The 27713-nt window shown below is 44.1% G+C and overlaps 1 protein-coding gene across 1 annotated transcript in view; it reads right to left on the bottom strand.

The window, feature by feature from the left end:
* The window catches only part of LOC147724392 (carbonic anhydrase 13-like), a 606911-nt gene that overhangs the window by 25852 nt on the left and 553346 nt on the right, over nucleotides 1–27713 (bottom strand). Inside the window, exons 6-7 of the mRNA XM_086918033.1 lie at nucleotides 23558–23563; nucleotides 4373–4528 (exon numbers count right to left, since the gene is read on the bottom strand). Coding sequence (XP_086774159.1) covers nucleotides 4373–4528; nucleotides 23558–23563 — 162 coding nt within the window. The remainder of the gene's footprint in view (nucleotides 1–4372; nucleotides 4529–23557; nucleotides 23564–27713) is intronic.

Here is a 27713-nt window from a genome sequence, read left to right as displayed (position 1 = left end):
CCTTGAGACAGGTTGCCCTGCACACTCCACCAAGACAGTCTGCTGCAGCGTCTCTGGAGATTCTGACCTTCTCCCTGAGATCTCCATTGTGTTGATACCACTTCCTGCAGAGGCACCACTGGAGTGCCCTCATGTGCAAGCGTGCAAGACTGACCAACAGTAAGCAGGAAGCGAACAGACCGTGCAGGCGAAGGACCTTCAGGACCGGAACAACCGCTCCATCGTGAAACAAAGGAATCATCTCTTGAATGTTGAGAATTCTTTGTGAGGTGGGAAAGCTCGACACACAGTAGTATCCAGTATCGCCCCTATAAACAGGTTGCGCTGAGAGAGCACCAGGTGAGATTTGGGAATATTTATTGAAAAGCCCAAGTTGAACAACAGCTGATTTGTTACTCGCAAAAGATGAAGCACCATCTCTGGCGACTCCGCTTTGAGCAGCCAGTAGTCCAGATATGGGAAAACTGGAATCCCCGACCTCCTGAGATGAGCTGCCACCATTGATATCACCTTTGTGAAGACTCAAGGAGCAGAAGTAAGACCAAACGGGAGAACCGCAAACTGGTAGTACTGCGATCCTACAGTGAAACGGAGATACTTCCTGTGCGACTTCAGGATAGGGATGTGAAAATACGGATCCTGTAAATCGATCGACACCATCCAGTCCTCTTGCTGCAGCTCCAGAAGAACCTGAGCAATGGTCAGCATCTTGAATTTCTCCTGTTTCAGGTAAAGATTCAAGACCCTGAGGTCCAGAATCAAACGTAACCTACCATCCTTTTTGGGAATCAGGAAATACCGGATATAGCATCCCTGACCCCTCTCCTGCTCCTAGAACACCTCTATTGTACCTTTTTGTATTAAGGCTAGACCTCCTTCTGGAGAAGAAGCAAATGATCTTTGAACAAAAACCTTGGCAAGGAGAGTAAGGAGGAAGGAATTCCAGAAAGGGAAGGGAATACCCATTCTCTACAAGATTTCAAACCAAAAAGGTCCGAAGTGACCAATTTCCAATATTGTAGAAAGTGGGACAGCTGACCACCCACAGGACCCACATGATCCAGGATGGGGGATCTAGGGCTGCTTTCCTGCGTTACCAGGGGGAGTAGAGGAGGAGGAGAGTTGACAATCTGATCCACGTTGGCAACCCCTATTCCTCCCTATGTAGGATTTGTAAAGAGGGTTTTGCTGCTGTTCTTACTGAGCCTGTCGTAGGCTACGAAAGGAAGACCTTCCAAACCCTCGAACCTTCCTATATCTAAACCTCCTTGACTGAGTTTTCAACCCTTAGGACTTTGTCGTGGCCTTGCTATCTATGAATCTCTGTAGAGCAGAATCAGCCTTCTCTCCGAAAAGCTTTGATCCATCAAATGGCAGATTGAGGAGGGTAGCTTATACATCTGGTGAAAACCGAGAGGATCTAAGCCATACCTGTCTCCTGGTAACAATGGAGGAGCTCATAACCCTGGCCACAGAATCAGCGGTGTCAAGGCGAGATTGTATAATCTGAGAAGCTGCAGCCTGTGCATCCTACAAAACCTCCATAAAATTACCACGCTCTTCATCCGGCAGTTTGGGAGCTAATTGTTTAACAGAATCCATCAAAGCATGTATGTATCTTCCCAGCAAACAGGTAGCATTGGTTGACTTTAACGCCATGCTAGAAAATACCTTCTTGGCTGATTGCTCCAATTTTTAGAGTCCCTGTCAGCAGGATCTTGAGGAAACGCACCTGTAGACTGTTTAGAACAGGACACCTGTACCACCAAACTTTCAGGGGACAGATTAGATGAAAGAAAGGCAGGGTCTCCTGGAGCTGTCCTATATCTCCTTGCCACAGATTTCGAAACAGCTGGAGCAGAGAGAGGTTTACGCCACACTTCCAGAATAGGATCAGTTAGAGTCTCATTACACGGCTACAGCGGTTCATTTATTGAAGCTGGAGAATGCAAAACCTTTGTGAGCAAATTTGGATTGTACTCCGAAGTAGGCAATTGCAAGTCCAAAAGCTCTGCAGCTCCCACTCTGGAGAGGTGCCCAGGCCACTAGTCTCCTGAAGCCCCTCGAATTCGTCGACAGACTCAATTTCGCCTTCTTCAGCCTCTTCCCTTTGAAACTGTTTTTCCTCCAACAGTCTTTGTGCCTCTCTTCTCGAAAGCAACTTCAGTTGCGGCGTCGGCGGGGCCACACGCGGCGATGACAGCTCCGGAGCTGGCATCGGTGGAGGATCCGAAGCAGGAATTGGCACAGTACAAAGTCAAGAGGATGGGCCTCCAGAAGGCGCCGGGGGCCTGCACATACGGCGTCAAAAACCTGGGACCCGGAAACTGACATGACAGTGCCGTTGGCATAAATGGCATGAAGGGTGCCTGGGCATATTGTTGAGGCACGGCCAAATTGAAAGCCAGCGTACCCATGGGACCCAAAGGTGCTCCAGAGGGTAAGGCTGCCAGGGCAAACACGCCATACATAGTATATTAAAAATGCAAAGTATCTGATCCCGGTCCAGAAATTGGAGGAAAGAGAGCAGAGTTAGGATCCACACAAGGTACATCCGGAGCCAGAACAGGCAGAGCCACAGCTGCAGTCTCATGCTCAGGAGAAATTTCGTCCAGCGCCGGCCATCCTCCCACAGCCAGAGAGCCCCTCGGCATCAGCGACCACCCCAGGGCACCTTTGGGTGAAGGAGAATGTACCAGAGTCACCCGAGGAGATGGCGAAGGAGATATCAAGTAATTTTGGTGACGTCGAGGCACCGGAGAAGGTGATCTCAAAGCCCTGCCCTTCGACAAACGACGCTGAGAGCCATGCCTCCTCTCCTTCTTATGCTTCCTCGACTTCAAAGCATCCGAGGTCGATGACTTCGACTTCGACATGGATCTTTTCCGACCCCTCTTCTCCTTTCTTGCTTTCATCATAAAGAGTTTGGCTTCTCTTTCCTTCAAAGCCTTCGGGTTCATCTTGCGACAGCATGAGCATCCCTCGACGTTGTGGTCCGACGATAAACGCCACAAACAGTCCTCATGGGGGCCTGTGATGGACATATGACCCCCACACTCTCTACAGGGCTTGAATTCTGACTTCCTTGAAGTCACCATTGCAAAACCACAGTAGAAACCTGGAGAAATAACAAAGTAACTTGAAACAGTATGGAGAGTCCCACAAAACCGTTACGCGTTGATGGCGCAGAAAAAAGGGAATTGACATCATCACGCCGGCAAAGCTCTTTTATGGCTCCAGTGACTTCATATGGAGTCGCGAGTGGAGCCATGGCATAGTGACGGCCTCGTCGGCATGGAGAGCTAGGAAAACGTTTCCGTAGAATGCTGGCGCAGGGGATATTTAAAAGGTGAGGAATCCACAGGCAGATGTATCCATCAGAAGCGTAATGCTTACACAGATTCAGCACACTGGTATGTTAGGGTAAACTAAAATAAAACAAATGATTGCCTCCATTGCCATATTTATTTAGCGAGACTGATTGAGGCCATCTGACTCATTTTGCATATGTGCATGAACCAGTTACTGGTAGAGGCTTAGTTAAATTCTGTTCACTTGGAGATGGAAAGCAGACAGCACAGTACCCATTCTTCTTGAAATGCCACAGTTCTACCGGGTTCAGTTAAAAATATCCATCCTAAGCTGTGAACGCGTTTTAAGGCTTCACTCTCACCAATTTAGATTCGCACATAGGCTATTTAAATGGAGCAATTGGCATTTATTGCTGATGTTTCCCTACCACACACAATTTAGGCATATATTTGTTAAAATACAGCTGTAAATTGAGCAATGGACTCCCTATTCTTTTTCTGGTGTGCATCTATTTAGTGTACTGGCTCTTTTCTCACAACTCTGTGTCTGTAGTGCGGTGTCATTGTTGGCCAGCCCTCCACTCTAAAAAACTGTAACAGCACTACTGTTTCTTGGAACACCGTCACACCCACTCCGCATCCAAAGCTGAATTGCGTTCAACATTTCCAAAAATTGTAACAGTTATGAGCACTACATTCTTCATTTAACAATAAGTTCTCAAGATTTTTTTATTTATTATTATTGTTGGTAATTGTTGTTTTGCAGTCCATTTTTCAGCTGACTACAATTTTTCTAGGAACAACAACTCAAAACTGTTGATTTCCCGAAGCAGTTAGTGGTTTCTCTCTGGATCATTGATAATGACGGTAGAAAGATGGCAGTCTTGAAAATCTTTTGCTTTATGCATCCATTATATATAATTATTAGTTCGCAATGCACACTGTGGTGCGACAATTTAAATTTTTGCTTTGTTAAACCCTGCTATTTATAAGTTTGAACAGGCTCCATAAAGCTTTTTGAATGAAAAACAACTGAATTTGAATATTTTTTCTCAGCATACCTGTTCGGAACTGATTGTCATGCGATCCTTGAGGACAATCCATATGACGCTTTCCCAGAGTGGTGGACTAGTGAGAGAGCCCAGATAGGTCCAGTACTCCAAGGATTTAGGCAGAAGGGACATAGGATCAAAATCGGTGAAAACTATTTTATGATGCTGAAATAAGATCAGTTAATGATCAAAATGATTATTAAATGTAATTGAAAATTGCAATAAATCAATAACATATTTATATAATTCAGCAATTAAGTATGTATATATATATATATATCACAGATTAAACGGATGTTATAGGTAGGTGAAAGTGGCAGTTAGAACATAACATTTTAAATTAATAAACCACTGAAATTCACCAGTTATAGTTATTTCAAGTAACTATAACCCATGCAGTAAAGAAACTATAACTCACACCCCTGTCATGCACAGTGTTGTCATGAATGCTGTAATTTGAGATGATGCAATATTAACTGTTTAATTCTAAATAAAGCAGGCATACTGTCTTTACCAAAGGGTCCAAACACAAATGTAATAAAAAGCAGGGGCCCATTTGGCTCTATCTAGGGGTCAGCACATCAACATATATAATGGAGCCCTAATGGCTTTGTCAAAAATTACCCACTTACTATATTCAAATGCTTATTTTTATACATTCACACATTACTATGTTTAATAATAGTTATTTTCACAACATGTTTTCCATGCATTATTATATTTAAAAAAAATATGAAAAATGTATTTGAGACTTATAAAACATTTATCAGGCTACAAATTGCAGCAATAGAACCAACCTCAAGGGTCCTGTACTCCTGCTGAAGAGCATACAGCGCAGGCTTTTTAATTTTTTTTGAAGAAAAGTAACTGATTTATGTTGCATAATTAATTAAAATCATTGCAATATCCGCATCAACACACAACCAGCTAGCAACCCACAGATGCCATAATAACAAACTAAAAAGGCCATTTTGCATTGCTTTCTGTGACTACACTAGAGACATTACTACAGTGCCCACTGTGCAGTAGTACAATGTCTATTGTAACTAAATAGTTATAAAAATACAATCATCAGGTGCAAAGGTATTTTCTGAAAAGAGCAAGCCACAATTTAGTTTAAATGCATTAGGCAAAACAGGCTAAAATCACATGAAAAGCAAGATTTCAGAAATTCATGGACGCTATATTAAACACAGAAATATTAACATCTCTTACACCCCAAATGGAGATCCGAAGAGTAAAGATAAGCTAAAAACATTATTCAAATACATCAGATGTTTCCTTCTGCAAAACTATACGTGCTCAATAAAATCAGATATGTGTAAACATAGACACAAGTTAGTAAACCTAAATCAAGATTTAAAAAGTTTGTTTCTCACAGGAAGTCGGTTGAATGTGTAGCTGGGCAGCTCAGGCTTGGCGCGCTTTACTAAAATATGCCAAGTTCTACTGAGTTCATGGATTCAATAACCCTAGAGACTTACTGTGTTTTTAAAAATATTGCTAGGGGACTGCTGCACTCCCAGCAGCTGTCCACAACATCAAAAAAAGCTTGGTTGTACCCCTACCTGTTTTAGGGCCACCCACAGGATCCAAAAAACATGAGTAAAAAGCTCTTGCAGAACATGTTGGAGCAGTCAGTGAATAATAAATGAGTGTCTACTGCTGCTCATTACTTTTTTTTTTTACTTTTTGGGTGCCCCAGGACCCACTCAGTGCACACACAACATGCTCATGTGTTCGGGGATTCAGAGGGAGACCCAGGCCTCACATGGCCCCTACTGGCTCCCTAGCCACCACCGTGGCGGGAGCCGGACATTTTTCTTTTTTTCAAGTGGGGGCGCTGATGCTCATCCGGGCACCGTGATCTCCAAAAATCAATGGGGGCAACTGATTGAGCCTTAATGCCCCTGTGGCCTCACACAGCTCTCCAGCGAACACCCATTGTGGTACTGGTGGAAATAGGCTACCTAAATTTGCTCCAGTTGGGCGGAAGTAGAATTTTTCTCTGCTCACTGTGTGGTGGGAGCAGAGTTGTGTTTACTGCCTGGAAGAGTGCGTTCAGGTTTTGCCTACATTCTCCCAGGCAGAAAAACTCAGTGGGTTCCAGGGAATGAGGTGCCTGGCCGCAATAAGGCTCTGAGAAGGAGGTCACAAGTCCCTCCCCTTTTTATGAAATTTGGCCCAAGGAACTGAAAAAGGTTTGGGGAGGGTGGCTGCGAGCCCCCTTGCCTATAAATAATAAAACTACTGACCTTCCTGGCACTGGCCCACTGTAAGGGGCTTATTTTGAAAGCACTGAAATAGAGAAACGTATAAATCTGGGCCTGATTCACAAAGGTAAACTTAGACCAAAAATCTAAATTTAGACCTGAAGTCTAAGTTTAGACCTAAAGTCTAACTTTGCTATTACTAAAGTTAGACTTTTGGTCTAAGTTTAGACCAAAAGTCTAACTTTACTAGTAGTAAAGTTAGACTTTTAGTCTAAGTTAGACTTTTGGTTTAATTTAGACCAAAAGTCTAACTTTACTAGTAGTAAAGTTAGACATTAGGTCTAAACTTAGAATTCAGGGCTAAACTTAGACTTTTGGTCTAAGTTTACATTTGTGACTCAGTCCCCCTGTTTTTGGCCAAAGGCCCCCCATCAGGCATTTGCTGGAAGGGAATCCCTACCCTTGCCCCCAATATGTTTTTTTCTTCTTTATTCAGGACAGGGTACTGAATCCGATTCTTAATTCTAATTCCATTATATGTTTGCTGATGTGGTAAAAGCCAATCAGATCTTATCGCAAGATATGTTGGCTCAGCATTTCCTAAGTGGCGTGAAATATCTATAATTGTTGACCCTTCATTTCTTAAAAACTACTGAATGGATGTATACCAAATCACAAAAAACATGCTTTCTGGATCAAGATCTATTTTTTTGCCAAAAATGGTGTAATACGGTTCAGCCGTTTTGGCGGTAGTTGTGTGGAATTGTCAAATTTCGTGAAGATTTGTCAAACCGCAGCAAAGGTATAAGCAAACCACAAAAATGCTTGTCTTATGCAAACGTAGTTCTATCTATAACTGTCCAAAATAATAATAATAATAATAATAATAATAAAAACATAAATGTAATGTAATGTAATGTAATGTAAATGTAAATTGCTTTTGTATAGCGCATAAATCACCCGTAGGTTTCAGAGCGCTTGCATTGACACCAACACTGGACAGAGAGTAAGGGGCAGAAAAGTGAGGAAAATCACTAGAACAGCCAGGTCTTCAGATTTTTTCGGAATCTGAGGTAATTGGATTGTACCCTGATTGATAGAGGCAGAGAGTTCCAGAAGTGATTTACTAAAGGACCTGTCGCCGTTTCTCAAGTACGCACTTTAGGGACCTTTAGGAGTTGCTTGCCAGCTGACCTGAGGGCTCTAGTAGGTAGGTGGGGTTTGAGCTTACTTTCTAGGTAAGCTGGTCCTCGTCCATGAATGGTTTTATGGACTAGGTAAACAACACAGGGTCTAGACTCCTAACCCAGCAAGGCTAAGTCAAATCTAAGAAAAGAACAACACAAATGCCAATACTGAACTTTACTTTAAAGTTCAGTATTGGCATTTGTGTTGTTCTTTTCTTGGTCTTATAGACTAGGCAGCACATTTTAAATTGGATCCATTTCCTAATGGGAAGCCAATGCAAGGTCTTAAGAGAGGGAGCAGATGGAGTACGGAGGGAAGGTCTAATACCATTCTGGCTGCGGTGTTCTGCAGCACCTGCAGCTTAGTCAGAAGGTTTTCATTAATTGAAGTGAGGAGGGCGTTCCCGTAATCAATTAGACTTATAATAAGAAAAAAACTCAAACACTGTCAGTCACTCATAGAGCTACTCACACACCTACTCACTCACCTACAGTCATTTACTCAAGTAATCAGTTATACACACACACCCACTCACTTATTCATACATATACTAACACATACTCACTCACCAATACACTCACACATACGGTCACTCATATACTCAAACACTCAACTATACTGCCTTTCACATATGCAATTACTCACCCATAGTTAGAAATGGGTGTCTCTAGTTGGCAAGGGCTTGCACCTTCTTCCTAGTCAGGATAAGGGAGTTACACTCCTACAATACCCCTGCTCACCCCCTTGTTAGCTTGGCACAAGCAGTCAGGCTTATCTTAGAGGCAGTGAGTAAATCATTTGCACATAACCAACAGTAATACAGTGTAAGCACTACAAAAGGACACCACACCAGTTTAGAAAAAATAGCCAATATTTTTGTATACTTTAAGACAAGATCAAAAACGATACAAATCCACAATATAGGAATTAAAAATCTACAGTTGTCAAAATAATCTTTAAAAACAGTTCCTTGATGTTGATAGCTCTGTCTGGGGCTATCACGGTGTCGTGAGCAAACAAACCCAAAAAGTTCTGGCTGACTGCGGCGTCGGGCTAGCTACGGTGTGGGAAGACCTGCAAACAGTACCTTTTAGAAATGCAGGGCGTCAGCGACCTCTCGTTGAGCTTTTGAAAGCACGGCGTACTCAGGCGTCGGTGTCGGAGGTCAGTGCAGGAGTCGTCGGGGCTCTCAAAGTCACACGCATTGCAGTAATTACACAGCTGTGCTCTCGCAACTACATTAGGGTATCACAACTTAGTACAATGACAAACGTAATACAATGAAAAGAAGCAGATTCTTTGGTGTGTTTCTTGTCACAGCAAGATGACGATTTAATGTATCCAGACTTGAAGAACAGTCACAGTAAGCCGACACGTGTTTCGTCGTGTACAAGTGAGTCAACACGACTCTTCAGGGCTGGTGATACAAAAGTAACGTATGCATATTCAGTTGCACGTCTTATCACTTCAAATACTGCATTGGTGCCAAGGGTGCATCACACATGCAGCTGTGACGTGCGTTACCTTTCACACATTGTGGGTGTGATTCGTGATGACGTTAAGTATATTTGGGGTATACCACTACGAGGATGTGAGTGGCTGACCTCGAGTGGTGGTGCACTAAAAGTGATGTGAGATAATTGTTCCCATTGTGTGTGTGACAGGTATTAGCACGCACACGGTGATCCTGCACTACGAGGATTGTAGACGTGACATAACATGCGAGTGTGAGCAGTCTTAAGTGAGGCTAGTGTGCGAAAATAATGGTGATAAGTTCAAAATGGGTAATGTGAGCAATGTGGACGGTTTGATTCGTCAGTTGTGCCCGAAGTGACGTAAGTGAAATTCCTCTCTCTCTGAAAGGTAGAGTCATTTACCTTTGAACTCAACTCCGAGCAAGTGAGTTGAGAATAGTCTGGTACTCGTAGTGATATTCTGTATGGATAGATAAGAGAAAGGGTGGAGGGGAGAAAACAGAACTGATTTCATTATTGGTGTCAGATCGGGTGCCTCCACGTTACCACCTATATTTCCTTTTACACACATCTTTTATACCTGTCCAGTACACCATGGATAGAGAGAAAGCAGCGGCAGATCTCTTTGAGAATCTGGCCAAAGGCATGCCTACACACCAGGCATCGGCCACGGCAGGTCCTGCACGTACAGAAGGTTTGAGAGATAAGTTCATCAAACTTGAGAAACTCAAAAAGCAGGAGAATTCCCGTTGGTGGGATGGAGCAACCCTGAAACACTACCTTAGGCTCAAATTAGTTCCTAGAGGACTGCGGTCCCACATCTTCCCAACTTATGACGATCTAGACCCAGATCTCATGACTAAATGGGAAGATTCGCTCAACCAGAATTCCATTACACTTATGGATATTCTCTTTGACAGTGCTGACCGTAAAACCACCAAATTAAACTTAGAAATCTCCACTGTAGAACAGGAGATTAAGGATTTAAACAAACCTGAAGCCACCGTCAAGAACTACACCATACTAGATGAGATTCTTCTTAAACACCAAGCCGAAATCAAGAATAGAAAAGCACGTCAGATCAAAAGAGATGAGGCAGATTATAAAAATGGCAGAATTTATACTTTTGATCGGAAATATGATTCTCTGATCCCCAAGCCCAAAGCAAGCTCACAGACAGGTAGATCCACCACCACCAGTTCTGTCAACTCCAGCACCACTTCACTGAGCTCTACTGGACTAAGCGATATTGAGAATGAAATTCTAGCCAATACAGAGGCCCATAGTTCAACCTTTTTTTTAGAAATGGAACGTGTCAGGAAGGGCAACAGGACACAGCCACCAAGGGCCGCTGCAGACCCAAACCCCATAGGGGCAAACGTAGGAACAAGCGAAGATTATCGCAGGAAACTGAGATCAGGGACACAGAGGAACTAACCACACTAGTTGACACAGTACAAGTTATCAATCTTTCCTCACATCCTCTGACACCGGACATGATCTCCCTACTTAGTAGAGGCCTGAATTTCAATCCCTACACTACTGGTGACATGTGCCAAACTAAGGTTGATATTTTCAAGTTCATACGTAATCTTAAACTCAAAAAACATTTTGCTGGACAACAGGACACTCAGAGACAATCTAGACATGTTCCAAATGTTTTTGATGATGTTGCTTTGACCATTAAAGATGTGCAGTCTACACACCTGCTTCTTTCTTTAACAGATAGGGAAGACAGCCCCCTTGAAATGGAAAGATTACTTGAGGAGCTGGATGTTGAAACTGACTACAGTATGGCAAGCGGTTTGAAAAGTAAATCCAAATGGACCCCCACATTATCAGGGGGCAATGTGATTGACAACTTTCATAGACATGTACTTGAAGATTTAAATAGAACTAACACAAAGAACTTAAACACCAAGTTCAAATACAAGGACAATTTGACTAAAGGAGAACGGCTAGCACTTTCCACCTTAAGCAATAACCCCAACATTATCATCAGGGAGGCAGACAAAGGGGGCAATGTGGTGGTCATGGATCTGGTCGACTACAACAACGAGATCCTTGGCCAACTCAATGATGACTCATGTTATGAGTTACTCACCCATAACCCCATGGGTCCTCTAACACTTTTACTCAATGGACTTCTACTTAACTGGAAACAATCTGGTCTTCTGGATGACAATGAGTACCTCTACCTTAAAGTCTTTAGACCCACGTATCCCTGGCTGTACACACTGCCGAAAGTCCACAAGAACTTACCGTTCCCTCCAGGGAGACCGATAGTATCGGGAATTGGGGGTCCCACCGAAAGAATCGCAGAATATGTGGATCTTTTCTTGGGACCTCTAGTCAAGAACCTACCGTCTTATATACAAGACTCCAAACACATACTAAGCATCATGTCAGACATAGAGTGGCAACGAGACACCATACTAGTAACCATGGATGTGGTGTCTTTGTACACCAGCATTAATCCTGAACTAGGCATATCGGCCATTACCAAACTATTATCTAACAGACCGGCCTAACTCTGGGCACACACCAACATGCTACTACATATGATGACTGTCATCCTAGAGAACAATTTCTTCATCTTTGATCGTAAGTGGTATCGACAGAAAAAGGGAGTAGCCATGGGCTCCAAATTTTCACCCTCCTTCGCTAATCTCTTCATGGGGGCCTTGGAGGCTGATTTGATTTGGAGCAACAAAGGGATGAAATACGTCGACTCCATAGTCTTTTGGGGACGATACATAGACGATTGTTTTCTTTTATGGTCAGGTTCTGAGGAACTACTTTTTTCCTTCTTTGAACACCTGAACAATAATACGTGGGAAATTAGCTTTACCATGCGACATAGCCTCACTAATATGGAGTTTCTAGACCTTGAATTTTATGTGAAAGACAACCTACTGCACTCTAAACTGTTCAGGAAACCCACCTCTTGTAACTCTATACTTCACGCATCGAGTTTCCACCCTGAGCACCAGTTACGGTCCATCCCATATGGTGAATTTCTAAGAGTTAAACGTAACTGCAGCGAACCTACTGAATTTGATAATTGCATCTCTAACATGAAAGACCGATTTCGAAAGAGAGGATACTCTAATGCATCCCTCAAGAAAGCAGAACTAAAGACCAGAATCATCCAGAGACCAGATTGTTTAAAGACACGCACGGAGCTAGAATCCTCCGGACAGCATATTAGACTGATAACAGAATTTAACGCCCTCAACCACACCACTAAAAAGAGTTTCAATAAACATTGGAAACTCTTAACAGAAGATCCTGTTCTTAAAGAATTTCTTCCAGACAGACCTTCCATCACATACAGGAAGGGCTTTACTCTGAGAAACAAACTGAGCCCCACAGTTCCCCCAAACACTACAGCTAGGGACTGGCTGACTACACGAGGCCTAGGATTCCACAAATGTGGTTTTTGTTCCATGTGCATTTGGGGTAAACATGGCACCAAAACATTCAAGGGTCCGGAAGGTACTACATATAAAATTAAACACAACATCACCTGTCTTACGAAATTCGTAGTCTACATAATCGAATGCCAATGCGGCAAGATTTATGTAGGCAGCACAATCAGGGCACTCAAAGAAAGAATTGCTGAACATATGAGAGCCATTCAAAAAAGAGATCCCAGATACCCAGTAGCCTTACACATAGCTGAATGTCAACCATTGGAGGATGACATCAAAGTGCGTGTCTTTGGGATTGACGTGATCCCCCTCAATGTCAGAGGGGGCAACCGAGAACTGACACTCAGACGTAGAGAAGCTACATGGATCATGCGCTTACAAAGCGTGGAACATGGGCTGAACTACGACCCTGAGCTTCAATATTTCCTGGGTGACTAGTAGTCACCCATTGGGATCCACTAATTGAGTCATTTACTCTGCAACCCTATTTACTCACCGATCTACATCACCATATGTTAACATTTTTATTGAGGACCATGCCTTTTGAATGAAGATTAAGCTTGAATAGTATATACTGTCATATGTACACCCTATGATATACTGTATTGTATTATATATCACGTGTTTAAATGGTCTCTTACATATGATAATTACACCATATGTTAGATATTACAGAATCAAAGTACTGTTGATAAATATGACGAGCTAAGTCACGAATGTGTTGGGTGATAAGGCACTCTCTCATCTCACATAGACTTCTAAATCATTGTTTTCTTATCACCATCACAATAGCGAGGGGCACCGGGGCACACCAGCCGTTGGTAACCACAATAGCTCCTCACCGTTCGATTTACTATTGACTCATCTGCAGGACAATAAGACCGAGTTACGGGTACGCAGTAATGAAAAATGAAATACCGTGGTCTTTATAAACTTTATTTGCCACTGACCACTACTTAGGCTGCGATTTTTCATATAAACCCACAACGATACTCGTCAATATCTCCTTTCGTCAGGCATGATACTTCGACACACCATCATTCGTTTTATATCTATATGAATACTCGAATACTAAGTATCTCGCCCTTTCGGCTCCCCTCTTAAAGATGGCGGCTGTTCTGGTTAGCACGTAATTGACGTCTTCTATGGACAAAACTTCATCAAATAGCCACCTCCCGCCCGGTCACGTGTCCGTTCACGTAAGACGGCGACCGGGAAACTACAGAGGAAGGATACCGCAGTATCGGTAAGTTGCACACTCGCGCCCGAGACAATCGAATCCCCTTTTCAGTCTATCCGAAGAGCTTACATGACCCGGGCTTAACCGCCTTTGACAAACTAAACCGGCAATGCCCGTGTTTGTCCTTATAACTTCTACGTGGTAAAATTTCTTTGCACTGCTAATGCGTGCGCATACTATTATGTTTCCCTCCTCAGCTTACCACGATTAAGAAAACGCACCCGTTTTCCTCAAGTGCCTCAGCAGATGGATCCCCTCCCGGTACTGCCTTATACACACCCGTATTAAGGTATAGGACAAATTTGTTTTTGCCTTCTATCTATTGTTTACTTTGCCCCAAACGGAGATTTAAACGCCGCAATATACTCTATCTATAGCCTGATGGCTTTTGTATTCTATGTTCCTTTTTTATTTACAGTGCTAAATTCTGGAAAACTTGACCCACCCTACTGGGCGGAACATATCAGCGAGATCAATCTCTTGCTCTTTAACCACTGGATTTACCACTCCCTGCCTTTTAATTAACATGAACCTACACACTCAGTGGTAAGAATACTTTCCACTAGTTTTCTTTTATTTTTCCATTCTCTTTAGATAACATTGGTGTCCTCGGACATTTCCCCTCTTCTATGCCTTCCTCATGAGTTCTGTTTTCTCCCCTCCACCCTTTCTCTTATCTATCCATACAGAATATCACTACGAGTACCAGACTATTCTCAACTCACTTGCTCGGAGTTGAGTTCAAAGGTAAATGACTCTACCTTTCAGAGAGAGAGGAATTTCACTTACGTCACTTCGGGCACAACTGACGAATCAAACCGTCCACATTGCTCACATTACCCATTTTGAACTTATCACCATTATTTTCGCACACTAGCCTCACTTAAGACTGCTCACACTCGCATGTTATGTCACTTACGTCTACAATCCTCGTAGTGCAGGATCACCGTGTGCGTGCTAATACCTGTCACACACACAATGGGAACAATTATCTCACATCACTTTTAGTGCACCACCACTCGAGGTCAGCCACTCACATCCTCGTAGTGGTATACCCCAAATATACTTAACGTCATCACGAATCACACCCACAATGTGTGAAAGGTAACGCACGTCACAGCTGCATGTGTGATGCACCCTTGGCACCAATGCAGTATTTGAAGTGATAAGACGTGCAACTGAATATGCATACGTTACTTTTGTATCACCAGCCCTGAAGAGTCGTGTTGACTCACTTGTACATGACGAAACACGTGTCGGCTTACTGTGACTGTTCTTCAAGTCTGGATACATTAAATCGTCATCTTGCTGTGACAAGAAACACACCAAAGAATCTGCTTCTATTCATTGTATTACGTTTGTCATTGTACTAAGTTGTGATACCCTAATGTAGTTGCGAGAGCACAGCTGTGTAATTATTGCTAAGTCATTGACTGTATTAGACGGTTAAGGGTGTTTTTCCGTCTGCTCTTCACGCACTACCTTTTACTGACTTACACTACACACTGTAACGTAGAAATTGAGGCAGAGCGCCCTTAGTATCTGAATTCTTCTAAAAACCCCAACCGCTGATTTCACACGCATTGCAGGTCGACCTCCTCTCTGTTGGGATCAGGAGTGCTGGTGTCGGCAGGTGTCGTGTGCTGTGGTGCGAAGAGCAGCGGCGTGTGGTGGCCCCCGGTCGCGTTGTGAGCAGCTGCTCGGTGGCGGGGTCGGGTGGCAGCGTCAGTGAGACCAGGGTCGTGCTGCGAGATGAAGGCGGTGCTCATCACGGTGCTGGCAGGTCACGGAGCAAGCAGCGTTGTCATCGTTGCTGAAGCTCTGTCACTGGCGAACTGGAGTCGACGGCACCGGCGTAGTTAGACTAAGGCTGTGGTATGAGATGAGGGCGGTGCGTCGTGTAACTTTACAAGGGTGCCCTCGAACCACGGTGCAAGCAGCGGCATTGATTCCGGTGTAAAGCATCGTCGTCGGGGATACCAAGGTGTAGTCGGGAAGCGAGGCGGTGCGGAGTGCGGTGCCCACAGGTCACGGTGTGAGCAACGGCTCAGTTGTGGTGTCAGATGGCGTCGTCAGTGAGACCAGGGTCGCGGTGCAGCAGTGCCCTCTGTGGTGCCAAGGCGCCATCATGAAGCGAGCCGGTGCGGAGTGCGGTGCTCACAGGTCGCAGTGCGAGCAGCGGTTCATTGGCGGCGTCAGCAGGCGTGATCGATGAGACCAAGGTTGCGGTGCGGTGGTGCCTTCTGTGGTGCCGTCAGGATACTGAGTCGGCAGCGCGTCAAGTGGCTTTTCCTCTGTTGCAGCACAAAACACACAGTCCTCAGTGCTGCGGGCAGAAGAGCTTGAAGTCTTTGTTGTTCCTGAGACTTCTTGAACAGGGGGCAAGCTCTACCTCAATCCCTTAGAGAAACTCAAAAAGCAGATTGCCGAAAGTTCAGACCAGTCCTTTCACTGCCCAAGACAGAAGTAGCCACTGCAGGCCAACACAGCAAAGCACACAGCAAACTTCTCCAGCTCTTCTTCTTGGCAGTCTTCTTGATCCAAAAGAGTTCTAAAGTTCAGGGGTCTGGGCCCCAATATTTCTATCCCAAAATCCTTTGTTCTCTCAGGCAGAGAGTGTCTGTGCCCAGCCAGAACCAGTTTGGCTTTCTCTGGTGTGACTTCCTGGCAAGAGGTGAAGACGGCATTGGTAGAGGCAGACCAGGGCCTTTGAGGTGAAAGGAAATCGCCTCCCTCTTCCCCCATCGCAGCCCAGGGCTTTGGCCCTTTCCTGGCCACCTAGACTATCTGGAGCCACTCCTGCTCCCCTAGCCTTCTGTCATCCAAAACACAGACAGGCAATCCACATTCCGGCAGAGGCACACAGGATGACTGAAAAAACACACAAGAACCTCTCCCAGAGATACGAAAAGAGTTTAATTTCCCTTCCTGCAGAGAAAGACGTGCTGCTGCACCGGGACTTTACACCATCGTTTTTTTCGGGAATTCAAGCTGTATTTTCAGCCCCAGTATTTATATTAGGAGGAATCTATGGTCCGTTATCACCTGGGACTGCTTATTGTGTTGGGATAGTGGCTGTACCTTCTTTGACACCCGAAGAGGAGAAGGGAAATTAAACTCTTTTCGTATCTCATTAAAGTTATTGGCTCCACTGTTCCTTTAATAATTTACATACATATTTAAGGCATTTGGTGCCTATGGTGTTCCATTGAGATTGTTCGTGAGGGTATCATCTTGTGGAAACCAGATCGCGATCTACTGTTCTATATTAAGTGGCGGTCACCACCCCTACATTTCGGATTACATCTATAATTGTTATCTCCATCGTCTGGATATAGCCCCTGTGATATTTGGCATCAGGCCCGGAAAAAATTGATTTATAGATAACTCTACAGATCCACAACTGTGAAGATACTTATGTAATTTTCCTTGCGCCCTTACGAAGGAACTTTTGGATATTTGGCCTTTCCGAAACGCGAGTCGGCGCCATGTTTTTGTTTGTATTATATTTGTCCTTGTTCATTTTTTGTAATTCATGGTCTTGTTAATATTGTATTGTGCTTTTGTTTTGGTGTATGATGGTGTGGGGGACTGAGAGGATGTCTGACTGTATGAGTTTGGTTGGGGGCTATCTGATGTGGTTCTGTTGATCAAATTGAATTGTATATATATATACATGGAATGTTTTTTATGAAATAATTTAGTATTGACTTGAAATAATAAACTATATGTTTTTCTAATAACGTTTGATGTGTGGGACAATGATGGTATTTGAAAAGTAATGGATATATTACCTATGGATATTTAATGATCTAGGAGAGGTTCTTGTGTCTTTTTTGAGCTTTTTCCCTGCCTCCTCTTCCTAGTATAAAATTCAGGGACCTTCTTGTGTTATTGACACAGGATCACTGAGCAAGAAAATTACTTTTTTCTTAAAGTGGAATTTTCAAACACAGAATGTAAAATTCACCTTCACTAAAAGATGCATCTTTAGATTCCGAATTCAGGCATACAAAATGTTATTTCCCTACCTAGTTCCCAGGGCCAGTTATGTTTATAAGATGTTATAAACAAACTTCCCATTCTGTCCTATGGGGAACAGGTAGCCTTGCAATAGTGAAAAACTAAATGGGCTGTAATTCATTATCAGGACATGCCACACACTCCAGGGCATGTCCTACCTTTCACATACACTGCACCCTGCCCACAGGGGTACCTTGGGCCTACCTTAGGGGTGACTAACATGTAGAAAAGGGCCAAGTCGACACAGCCAACTGAGCGCAGACTCTGCAATGGCAGGTCTGAGTTTCCTTTTTAGGGCTACTCCCGTGGGTGGCATAATCAGTGCAGCAGGCCCACTGGTAGATTTGATTTACAGGCCCTGGCACACGCGGTGCCCTTTACCACTGATCAGCAGTGTGAAAAGTGAGCAGAAACACTAGGGCAGCAAAAACAGAGTAAAAACTGGGAGGGCAGAAAGCAAAAACTCAGGAGAGACACGTCAAAAGATGCCAAGTTAAAACACATATACCACTGAGACTTTCATTCATTAACTGACACAGCCATACACACGCTCAGTCACTTATACAACCCGTCTCATATGTACTCACTAACCCATATACCAACTGACTCACCCACTCGCCAGGGCTCCCGCGCCATGGGAGCTCTCTAGTTTTCGCCGCCACCGCCAGGAGTCATAGCGGTCTTACCTCGGGGGCAGTTGGAAGTTGTTCGTGGTCTTGCCGCCACTGCGAGGAGTCAGTGGGGGCCATCGCTGAGCAGGGAGACACCCAAGAAGAGTTAGCCTACAACTTCCAGGGTCCCCTGCACCACACACGCCGTGCCTGCAGCCAGAGTGCCAGGAGGCGCATTAAGGGACGCCAGGGCTCCCGCGCCACGGGATGCGCGCGGGCCAAGGGCGGGCCCGTCCGTGCCCGTCAAAGCCAGGAGAAGGAATGGCAGGGCCATACCTCTTTTCGTTGGAACATCAGACTCTGTTGTATCTTGCTAACGTGGTCAGTGACTTTTGCTCCTACTACCCACTGCAAACTGTTTGACACTTCTGTACCTTGTTGAACATTCTCTGTTGTACTATGAGCATTCGTAAGGGGGTTGGGTGCCACGGGGTTGTGGGTAACCTGGACGCCTTTATTATCAGGGCAGAATCGCTTCTAACCCACGAGATTGAACTCACGCAAAGAAGGCTATCAATAAAGACACGTCGAGTGTCTATTGAAATTCCCATAGGTGGACCCCTTTTAAATCCACCAAATTTACCAGAACGTAGCCTGGCCAGTACTCACCACTTGGCAAATGGGTCTTCCGAGCCTGTGATGGCAGTTGCAGATTTACCAACCGTAGCTGTAGGAATCACCGTCACTTTACCATCCCCATCACCCCCACCCCCACCTCAAATTGTAAGACGATCTACATGTCAACGTCAGGTTTGGAGGAGTATGGCCTTGACCACAACATGGAAAAGGAAGGCGAGGCATCTACCCATCACAATCCAACAAACTAGTAAAGTAGCAAAACTAAAGGCTCTGTTCCAGGAAAGACAGGCCCCTCTGATGAGGTAACTATTATTAGCCCCACTAGCCCACATGTTTCTATATGTCAATGTCCTTGCAAGCAGCCCCAAATTGATTTGGGAGATGGGTTATTATCCAGGTTAGAAGATAAACTAATGGCGCTTCTAAACCCATTGTTAAATAAACTTGCAGACATTAATACAAGATTAAAAATGATTGAGCAAAAACTCCCCTCCCAGCTTGGCCATTCACTAAACAGAATCTTAGCAGCCCTGGGGGGGACTAGTACATGCGCGGTACCTGTTTTTAATCAGCCCCCAACAGCAAATGATGACACTACCAGAATAAGCACATGTGTTCCTACATTGCACACCAATGGCGCAAATTTAATATCATGCAATCCCATCAACAGAGGAGAAGTAATAAGTGGGGGAAACAATGGGGCATGAACGAGGGCAGCTCAACTACTGCCCAAACTTCTCATAGTAAGGAACATTTTAACTTGCCCCCTGAATGCACACCCTATGTTATCGTCCTCTCAAATGTACCACCAATAGCACTTAATACAGTGGAGCACTGGAGTTCACAAAGAAACAGGGCACTCCACTTATTGGATACCAAGATGGGGCTGGGCAGCTGCCTGTTTCAGGATTTCAAAATGGCTCGAAGGGTCCCTTGGATAGGTACGTCGAACAAAACTGGTAGAGGGGATTGTATAATATTGAATTTTGGGTCTCCAGAAGTGGTACAAAGTATCTTAGAGAGAGCAGGGACAAGGCACATGGGCAGGGAAGGGATACAAATGCTACCACTGGGTTTCTTTTATCGGAATCCCCCTCCGCTGCCTGTGTATAGACGTGAAACCCCAGCCATCGCACACAACCAGGGGAGGTATGACTTCAACGTGCCAACATATAACAGGTTTGACATGGCTTTTTCCAACCTGGATGCACAGGACTGACTGCCAGGTAGGTTGGTAAATGACAACATACCGAGGGATCTATCACCCACCCGTTCGATTGCTATCAGCAAGGAACAGGAAGCCCTGGAATTGTGTAATATGCAGCCAATAATCCCTGCTGACCATAAGGGGCAAGCAGAGGGTGGTACCGGCAATGTGATAACCGGTGGTGGAATAACAGCTAAGGCCTCCCTTATCAGCAATGGAAGTAAAAATGATTCCGATCTTAGAATTCTGAGCTGGAACGTTGCTGGCCTTGAACCAAGACTAGCTGATATAGACTGGCTACGTATATTATCTTCCAAGGACATAATAATGTTCCAGGAGACATGGGCCACACATGATTTGCACATAGAAGGCTTCCATTGCTTTAGTCTAGTAGCACCTAAGCCAAATTTCGGCCGCGCAGTCAGGGATTTATTTTTTGGGGATCAGCATTGCATCAGGAGGGAGCTTTAAGATAATACATACAAACAGTCCCAATATACAAGTAATAGAATACAAGCGACGTGTTCCCCTCTACTTAATACATTTTTACAATAATGAATTCAACTCTGCCCCAAATAGGAACTTCATTGCACTTTTTAAAATTATTTAAAAAATAGTGGAAGTCCAAGGCTCAGACGAGGGTATGGGGATTCTCTTGGGGGGGGGGACTTTAATGCTAAGTTACCAACAGACATTCGAGGTACAGGCACACGACCGGTAGACCCAGCTGTACGGAGGGGGTTGGAACTGGATTCCTTTCTTAGAGAACACATCCTCAGTAATGTAATGGACTTAGGCCCACCCACTACAAATCAGTTGGTACCGGCATTTAGAGGAAGGGATAGTGCTTCTATTATTGACTTTATCTTTGTCTCTCCCTGCCTCGCAGACTGCCTATTGGCCAAAGAGGTCCTCGTAACAGATTTTGGGGACCACAATCCATTGACAGTGGTACTATGATTAGCACCCCGCCCCGTGTATGTTACTATTCAAGGGGCGAGGGACATAACTCCATCGACAGACAAACTAAGACTAAAGTGGAGGGGGGTGGACAGTGGGACAATAACTGAGACTTTATTAGAAGGGCATTCAACTTTAATTACCTTACGCCTATCGACTAGAGCCCCTTGTTCCAGTGTAATCCAAGACTTCACTAAACTCTGCTCGGTGATTAGATCTCTACTATCAGTGGCACTTTGTCAGGGCCCAAAAGACCCAAGATGGTTTGACCACAACTGCTCGGAGGCTAATAGGAGTCTGCGTAAGGCCCTAACAGCCAAACCAAGAAGTAGGGCAGACATTGGTGTAGCTTGGAAAGTCTATAAAACTGCAATAAAAGAGAGGAAGGGCACCCTTTTGAGTGAAAGTTGGGAAGCCCTTGCGGAAACAGCAGGGGGGAAAACTGGCAAATAATTCTGGTCCGCAGTAAGAGATCTGCGCAATATAGGCGATCAGCTAACTCCTGTGAGCTGTACTATTACTAGTAGCTCATGGGAAAATAATTTTTCCAAAATGCACGCCTCGCCATTACATAGTTTAGATCATTATGTGCGGGGCCATACAGGCAACCTACAGATAACACTGGTGGAGGTAGAGGAGGCGATTGCACAGAGCCTTGGCAACAAGGCTCCTGGATTGGATGGGTTGCCTATAGATATTATAAAGTGGAAACCGGAATTATGGGCCCCAGTCCTCCTGAATATTTTTAATAGTTTACCCCAGGCACCCATGCCTGACACATGGGCGATGAGTGTAATCGTCCCAATATACAAAAAGGGCGACAGATCGGAACCGGTTAATTACAGACCGATCTCCCTGCTGGATAACACCCTAAAGATTTTGGGCTGTGTCATTTACAATAGGATTTTAGATTGGACAAAGGAAAGTGGTATTTTATCCCCGGGCCAATTGGGTTTTAGAAGCAGGGTTGGTACAATAAAACAATGTCTGAATCGTAATTTGGTTATTTACAAATATTACACCGCCCGCTCTTCCCCCATTTATTTAACGTTTAAGGACCTATCATCCGCTTTTGATTTGGTTAATAGGTCCAAACTTTGGTCTATTTTATCGAATTATGGTTTGGACCAATCATTGGTCCACTTTTTAGCATTCCTACACACTAATCTTAAAGCGCAAGTACGGATAGGACTGGGAGGGAAGTTATCAGGCCCAATTAAGGTAGGAAGGGGAGTTAGACAGGGGTGCGTTTTAGCACCCCTGCTCTTTATTATTTACATCAATGGACCGAGTAATCATCTGAAACAGTCAACCCCAGATGTTCATATAATTAATGGTAAATTGTTGCCTGTACTTCTCTACGCTGACAATGCGGTCCTAATGGGCCGCACCCCGAATTCTCTGCGTACTCTGGTCAAAAGTTTAACAGAATACATGGATAGGCTGGATTTAAACGTGAATTTTAAAAAGTCGTTTATTATGTCAAGCGGACCAGGGAAACGTCAGCTTAATTCCATACTGGTAGGGAATGACAGACTTACTTCCACCCACAACTTTCCATACTTGGGGATGGTCTTTGCTGCGAATGGCTCGTGGACTGGGCATTTAGCCCACTCCATGAGCAAATTCTCAAAAGCCATCAATACTATTTGAAGCCTCCCCCGACCAAAGAAAATAGGTGCCATTGAAGCAATTGTAAGGATTTTTAAACTGCAATGTATCCCAGTAGCTACCTATGGGGCAGAGATATGGGGTCTGGCGAAGATTCGGTGCATCCAGCCGGAAGAAAATCGTTTCTGTAGAAAGCTCCTGGGAGCACCGATTTCCACCTTCCAATACATTTGCCAAAAGGAATTAAATCTACATTTTGTAGGAGATTTTATCAGCGCCCGACTTGCGCTATTGTGGCACTCAGTTTGGAGGAATGAATCAGCTACCCTGACCCAAAAAATTATAACTGACTGTCTTAAGTGTGAAAGAGGAATGGAGATTCCTTGGCTTTCGGGGGTCTACAAAAGTTTGTGTAGCATTGATAAAGGCAGCATTTTCTTAGACCCAAAAAAACCAATTTTGTACACAAAGATGATCTGAAGAAAGTACACTATGCATTTTATAACACAGATAGGGCCAGGGAAGAATCAAAGAAAACCACAGTCCTTACCTACATAGGCAGGGAATCATACAGGTATCCTCTATTATTATACCTTACCCTGCCAATGATAAACTGGGAAAGAAGTCTTTTGTTTCGATTGAGGGCAGGAACAGTAAGATTCTTGTAAAATTTTCCTTTGGGCTATCGGCCCTCCCCTGATAGTATAAGATGCCCCTGCGACGAAGTGAGAGCACAAACTGATCTGCACTTTTTCTTTGTTTGTAAATATTATTTAAAATATGTAAAATGGCTTTTAATTCCCCTTTTTAAAAAACATAGACCAATTACCATGGGGGAATCTTATCAACTGCTGCTTTCCCTGGACAATGAAGAAATTATTGTCGCACTAGCACTTTTTTGAGAACTGATGTCCGAGCACGCAAAATGATGGATAGCCCTTGACTTTTCTCTGTTTAATAACTTGCAACATTTGTCTGATGCCTAAATGACTTAAATATTTTATATGTTTTTTATAATAATATTGTGAATTTGTGTATGTGCTTTTATGAATTCTTGGAATTCGAATAAAGATTTATGATGATGATGATGATGACTCACCCACTCACTCATGCATCCTTTCACTCACACACTATCTCACCCAACCACGCAGACACTCATACACCCATAGAGGTATTCAGACAACCAATCAATCACCCATACACCCACTCATGTACCAACTCACCAACCCATACAGCCACTTAGACACCATCTGACAGACTGATACCGACATTCAGAAAACCATGCATTCACTGAGACACCTAATCACTCACTTATACAGTCAGTCGCGCGCCTACTGAATCATCGATGCAGGTATCCATACACCCATTGATTCTTTAATACACCTTGGTATATATGTATATATTTAACAACCATAATCATTTTAAAAACACTAATAGTCACTGGATGATGCCATCCGTGATACTATTTGAGATGTCATCAGATGTCATGTATAAATAATATGTGATGTCATCAGCAGTGAATTGCGGGCATGTGAGTTATAAGAGATCAATTTCTCTGGTTTTGTGTGAATGAAATTTCAACCTCACTATAACGTTCCTGTAACCTCTATTTTATTTTCTATTCTATAGGCAAATTCCCTGAAACCGGTGTTTTTTTCAGTGAATTTCTAAGGTTTTTTAAATGCTAATTTCCAACTACAAAGGTAAAGCATATTCAGAAAGATAAACAAAGGCACAGACAGAAAAGTGCAGAAAGATGCAAGCGAGGTGCAGAAAGGAGCAAGAGAGGTGCAGAAAGAATAAGACAGGTGCAAAGAACAAGAGGATCACTTTCAGGCTCCTCCCCCACGCACACAAGTCTCTCCACAACCTGGGCCCCAAGTACCTCAACGACCGCCTGACCTTCCACACGCCCACCCGCCATCTATGGTCCGCCAGCCTCGCCCTCGCCGCCGTACCACGCATCCGAAGAGCCACCGCCGGAGGCAGATCCTTCTCCTACCTGGCGGCCAAGATATGGAACTCCCTCCCCATCCACCTTCGGCTGACCCAGGACCACCTCGCCTTCAGGAGACAACTCAAGACCTGGCTGTTCGAGCAGTAGCGGCCCCCTTCCCCCAAGCGCCTTGAGACCCTTCCGGGTGAGTAGCGCACTATACAAGTGTTTTGATTGATTGATTGATTGATTGATTGATTGATTGATTAATTGAAAGAGGAAGAAAGGCGCAAAAAGAAGCAAGAAAAGTGCAGAAAGAAGCAAGAGAGGTGCAGAAAGAAGCAAGAGAGGTGTAGTAAGGAGCAAGAGGGGTACAGAAAAAGACAAGAGAGGTGCAGAAAGAAGCAAGAGAACTGCAGAGAGAGGAAGAAAGATGCAGAAAGAAGCAAGAGAGGTACAGAACGAAGCATGAGAGGTTCAGAAGAAGCAAGAGAACCGCAGAAGGAAGCAAGAGACCTGCATAAAGAAGCAAGAGAGTAGTAGAAAGTAGCAAGAGAGGAGCAGAAAGAAGCAAGAGAAGTGCAGAAAAAAGCAACAGAAATGCAAAAAGAGGCAAGAGAAGTACAGAAAGAGCGGAGAGGTGCAGAAAGAGGCAAGAGAAGTGCAGAAAGAAGCAAGAAAACTGCAAAAAGAAGCAAGAGAACTATAGACAGAGGAAGAAAGCTGCAGAAAGAGGAAACAAAGGCGCAGAAAGAAGCCAGAGAACCGCAGAAAGAAGTGAGAGAAGTACAGGAAGAAGCAAGAGAAGTGTGGAAAAAAGCAAGAGAGGTACAGAAAGAGGCAAGAAAGGTGCAAAAAAGGCAAGAAAGGAGCAGAAAGAGGAAGAAAGGCACAGAAAGAGGAAGAAAGGTACAGAAAGAGGCAACAGATGTGTGGAAAGAGGCAAGAGAGGTGCATAAAGAAGCAAGAGAAGTGCAAAAATTAACAAGAGAAGTGCACAAAGAAACAAGAGAGGTGCTGAAAGTGGCGAGAGAGGTGCAGAAAGAAGCAAGAACTGCAGAAAGAGGAGGAAAAGTGCAGAAAGAGGAAAGATAGGTGAAGAAAAGGGCAAGAGAGGCACAAAAAGAGGCAAGAGAGTATCAGAAAGAAGCAGGAGCGGGGCAGAAAAAAGCAAGAGAGGCACAGAAAGAGGCAAATGAAGAGCAGAAAGAAGCAAGAGAAGTGCAAAAAGAAGTGATAGCGGTGCAGAGAGGTGAAAGAGAAGCGCTGAAAGAGGAAAAATAGAAGAAAGGTGCAGAAAGAAAAAAGAGAAGTGCAAAAAAAAGCATGAGAGGTGCAGCAAGAAGAAAGAGGTGCAGAATGAAGCAACAGAGGTACAGAAAGAGGCAAGAGAGGTGCAGAAAGAGGCAAAAGAAATGCAGAAAGAACAAGAGAGGTACAGAAAGAAGCACAATAGGTCCAAAAAGAGACAAGTGAGGTGCAGAAAGAAGCAAGACAAGTGCAGAAAGAAGCAGGAGAAGTGCAGAATGAAGCAAGTGAGGTGTAGAAAGAGGCAAGAGAGGTGCGGAAAGAGGAAGAAAAGTGCAGAAAGAGGAAGAAAGGTGCAGAAAGGGGCAAGAGAGGTGCAGAACGAAGCAAGAGAGGTGTAGTAAGGAGCAAGAGGGGTACAGAAAAAGGCGAGAGGTGCAGAAAGAAGCAAGAGAACTGCAGAAAGAGGAAGAAAGATGCATAAAGAAGCAAGAGAGGTACAGAAAGAAGCATGAGAGGTTCAGAAGAGGCAAGAGAATCGCAGAAGGAAGCAAGAGACCTGCATAAAGAGGCAAGAGACCTGCATAAAGAAGCAAGAGAGGAGTGGAAAGTAGCAAGAGAGGAGCAGAAAGAAGCAAGAGAAGTACAGAAAGAAGCAACAGAAATGCAAAAAGAGGCAAGAGAAGTACAGAAAGAGCAGAGAGGTGCAGAAAGAGGCAAGAGAAGTGCAGAAAGAAGCAAGAAAACTGCAAAAAGAAGCAAGAGAACTACAGACAGAGGAGGAAAGCTGCAGAAAGAGGAAACAAAGGCACAGAAAGAAGCAAGAGAACCGCAGAAAGAAGTGAGAGAAGTACAGAAAGAAGCAAGAGAAGTGTGAAAAAAAGCAAGAGAGGTGAAGAAAGAGGACGAAAGGCACAGAAAGAGGAAGAAAGGTACAGAAAGAGGCAACAGATGTGCGGAAAGAGGCGAGAGGTGCGTAAAGAAGCAAGAGAAGTGCAAAAATTAACAAGAGAAGTGCGTAAAGAAACAAGAGAGGTGCTGAAAGTGGCGAGATAGGTGCAGAAAGAAGCAAGAACTGCAGAAAAAGGAGGAAAAGTGCAGAAAGAGGAAAGATAGGTGAAGAAAATGGTAAGAGAGGCACAAAAAGAGGCAAGAGAGTATCCGAAAGAAGCAGGAGCGGGGCAGAAAAAAGCAAGAGAGGCACAGAAAGAGGCAAAAGAAGAGCAGAAAGAAGCAAGAGAAGTGCAAAAAGAAATGATAGCGGTACAGAGAGGTGAAAGAGAAGTGCAGAAAGAAGCAAGATAACTTCAGAAAGAGGAAAAAATAGAAGAAAGGTGCAGAAAGAAAAAAGAGAAGCGCAGAAAAAAGCATGAGAGGTGCAGAAAGAAGAGAGAGGTGCAGAAAGAAGCAACAGAGGTAAAGAAAGAGGCAAGAGAGGTGCAGAAAGAGGCAAAAGAAATGCAGAAAGAAGCAAGAGAGGTACAGAAAGAAGCACAATAGGTCCAAAAAGAGACAAGAGAGGTTCAGAAATAGGCAAGAGAGGTGCAGAAAGAAGCAAGACAAGT

Source organism: Lissotriton vulgaris, chromosome 4_1, assembly GCF_964263255.1.
Source record: "Lissotriton vulgaris chromosome 4_1, aLisVul1.2, whole genome shotgun sequence".
Lineage (NCBI taxonomy): Eukaryota > Metazoa > Chordata > Amphibia > Caudata > Salamandridae > Lissotriton > Lissotriton vulgaris.
The sequence above is the reverse complement of the archived record's forward strand: the minus strand, read 5'-3'. Positions and strand labels throughout refer to the sequence as shown.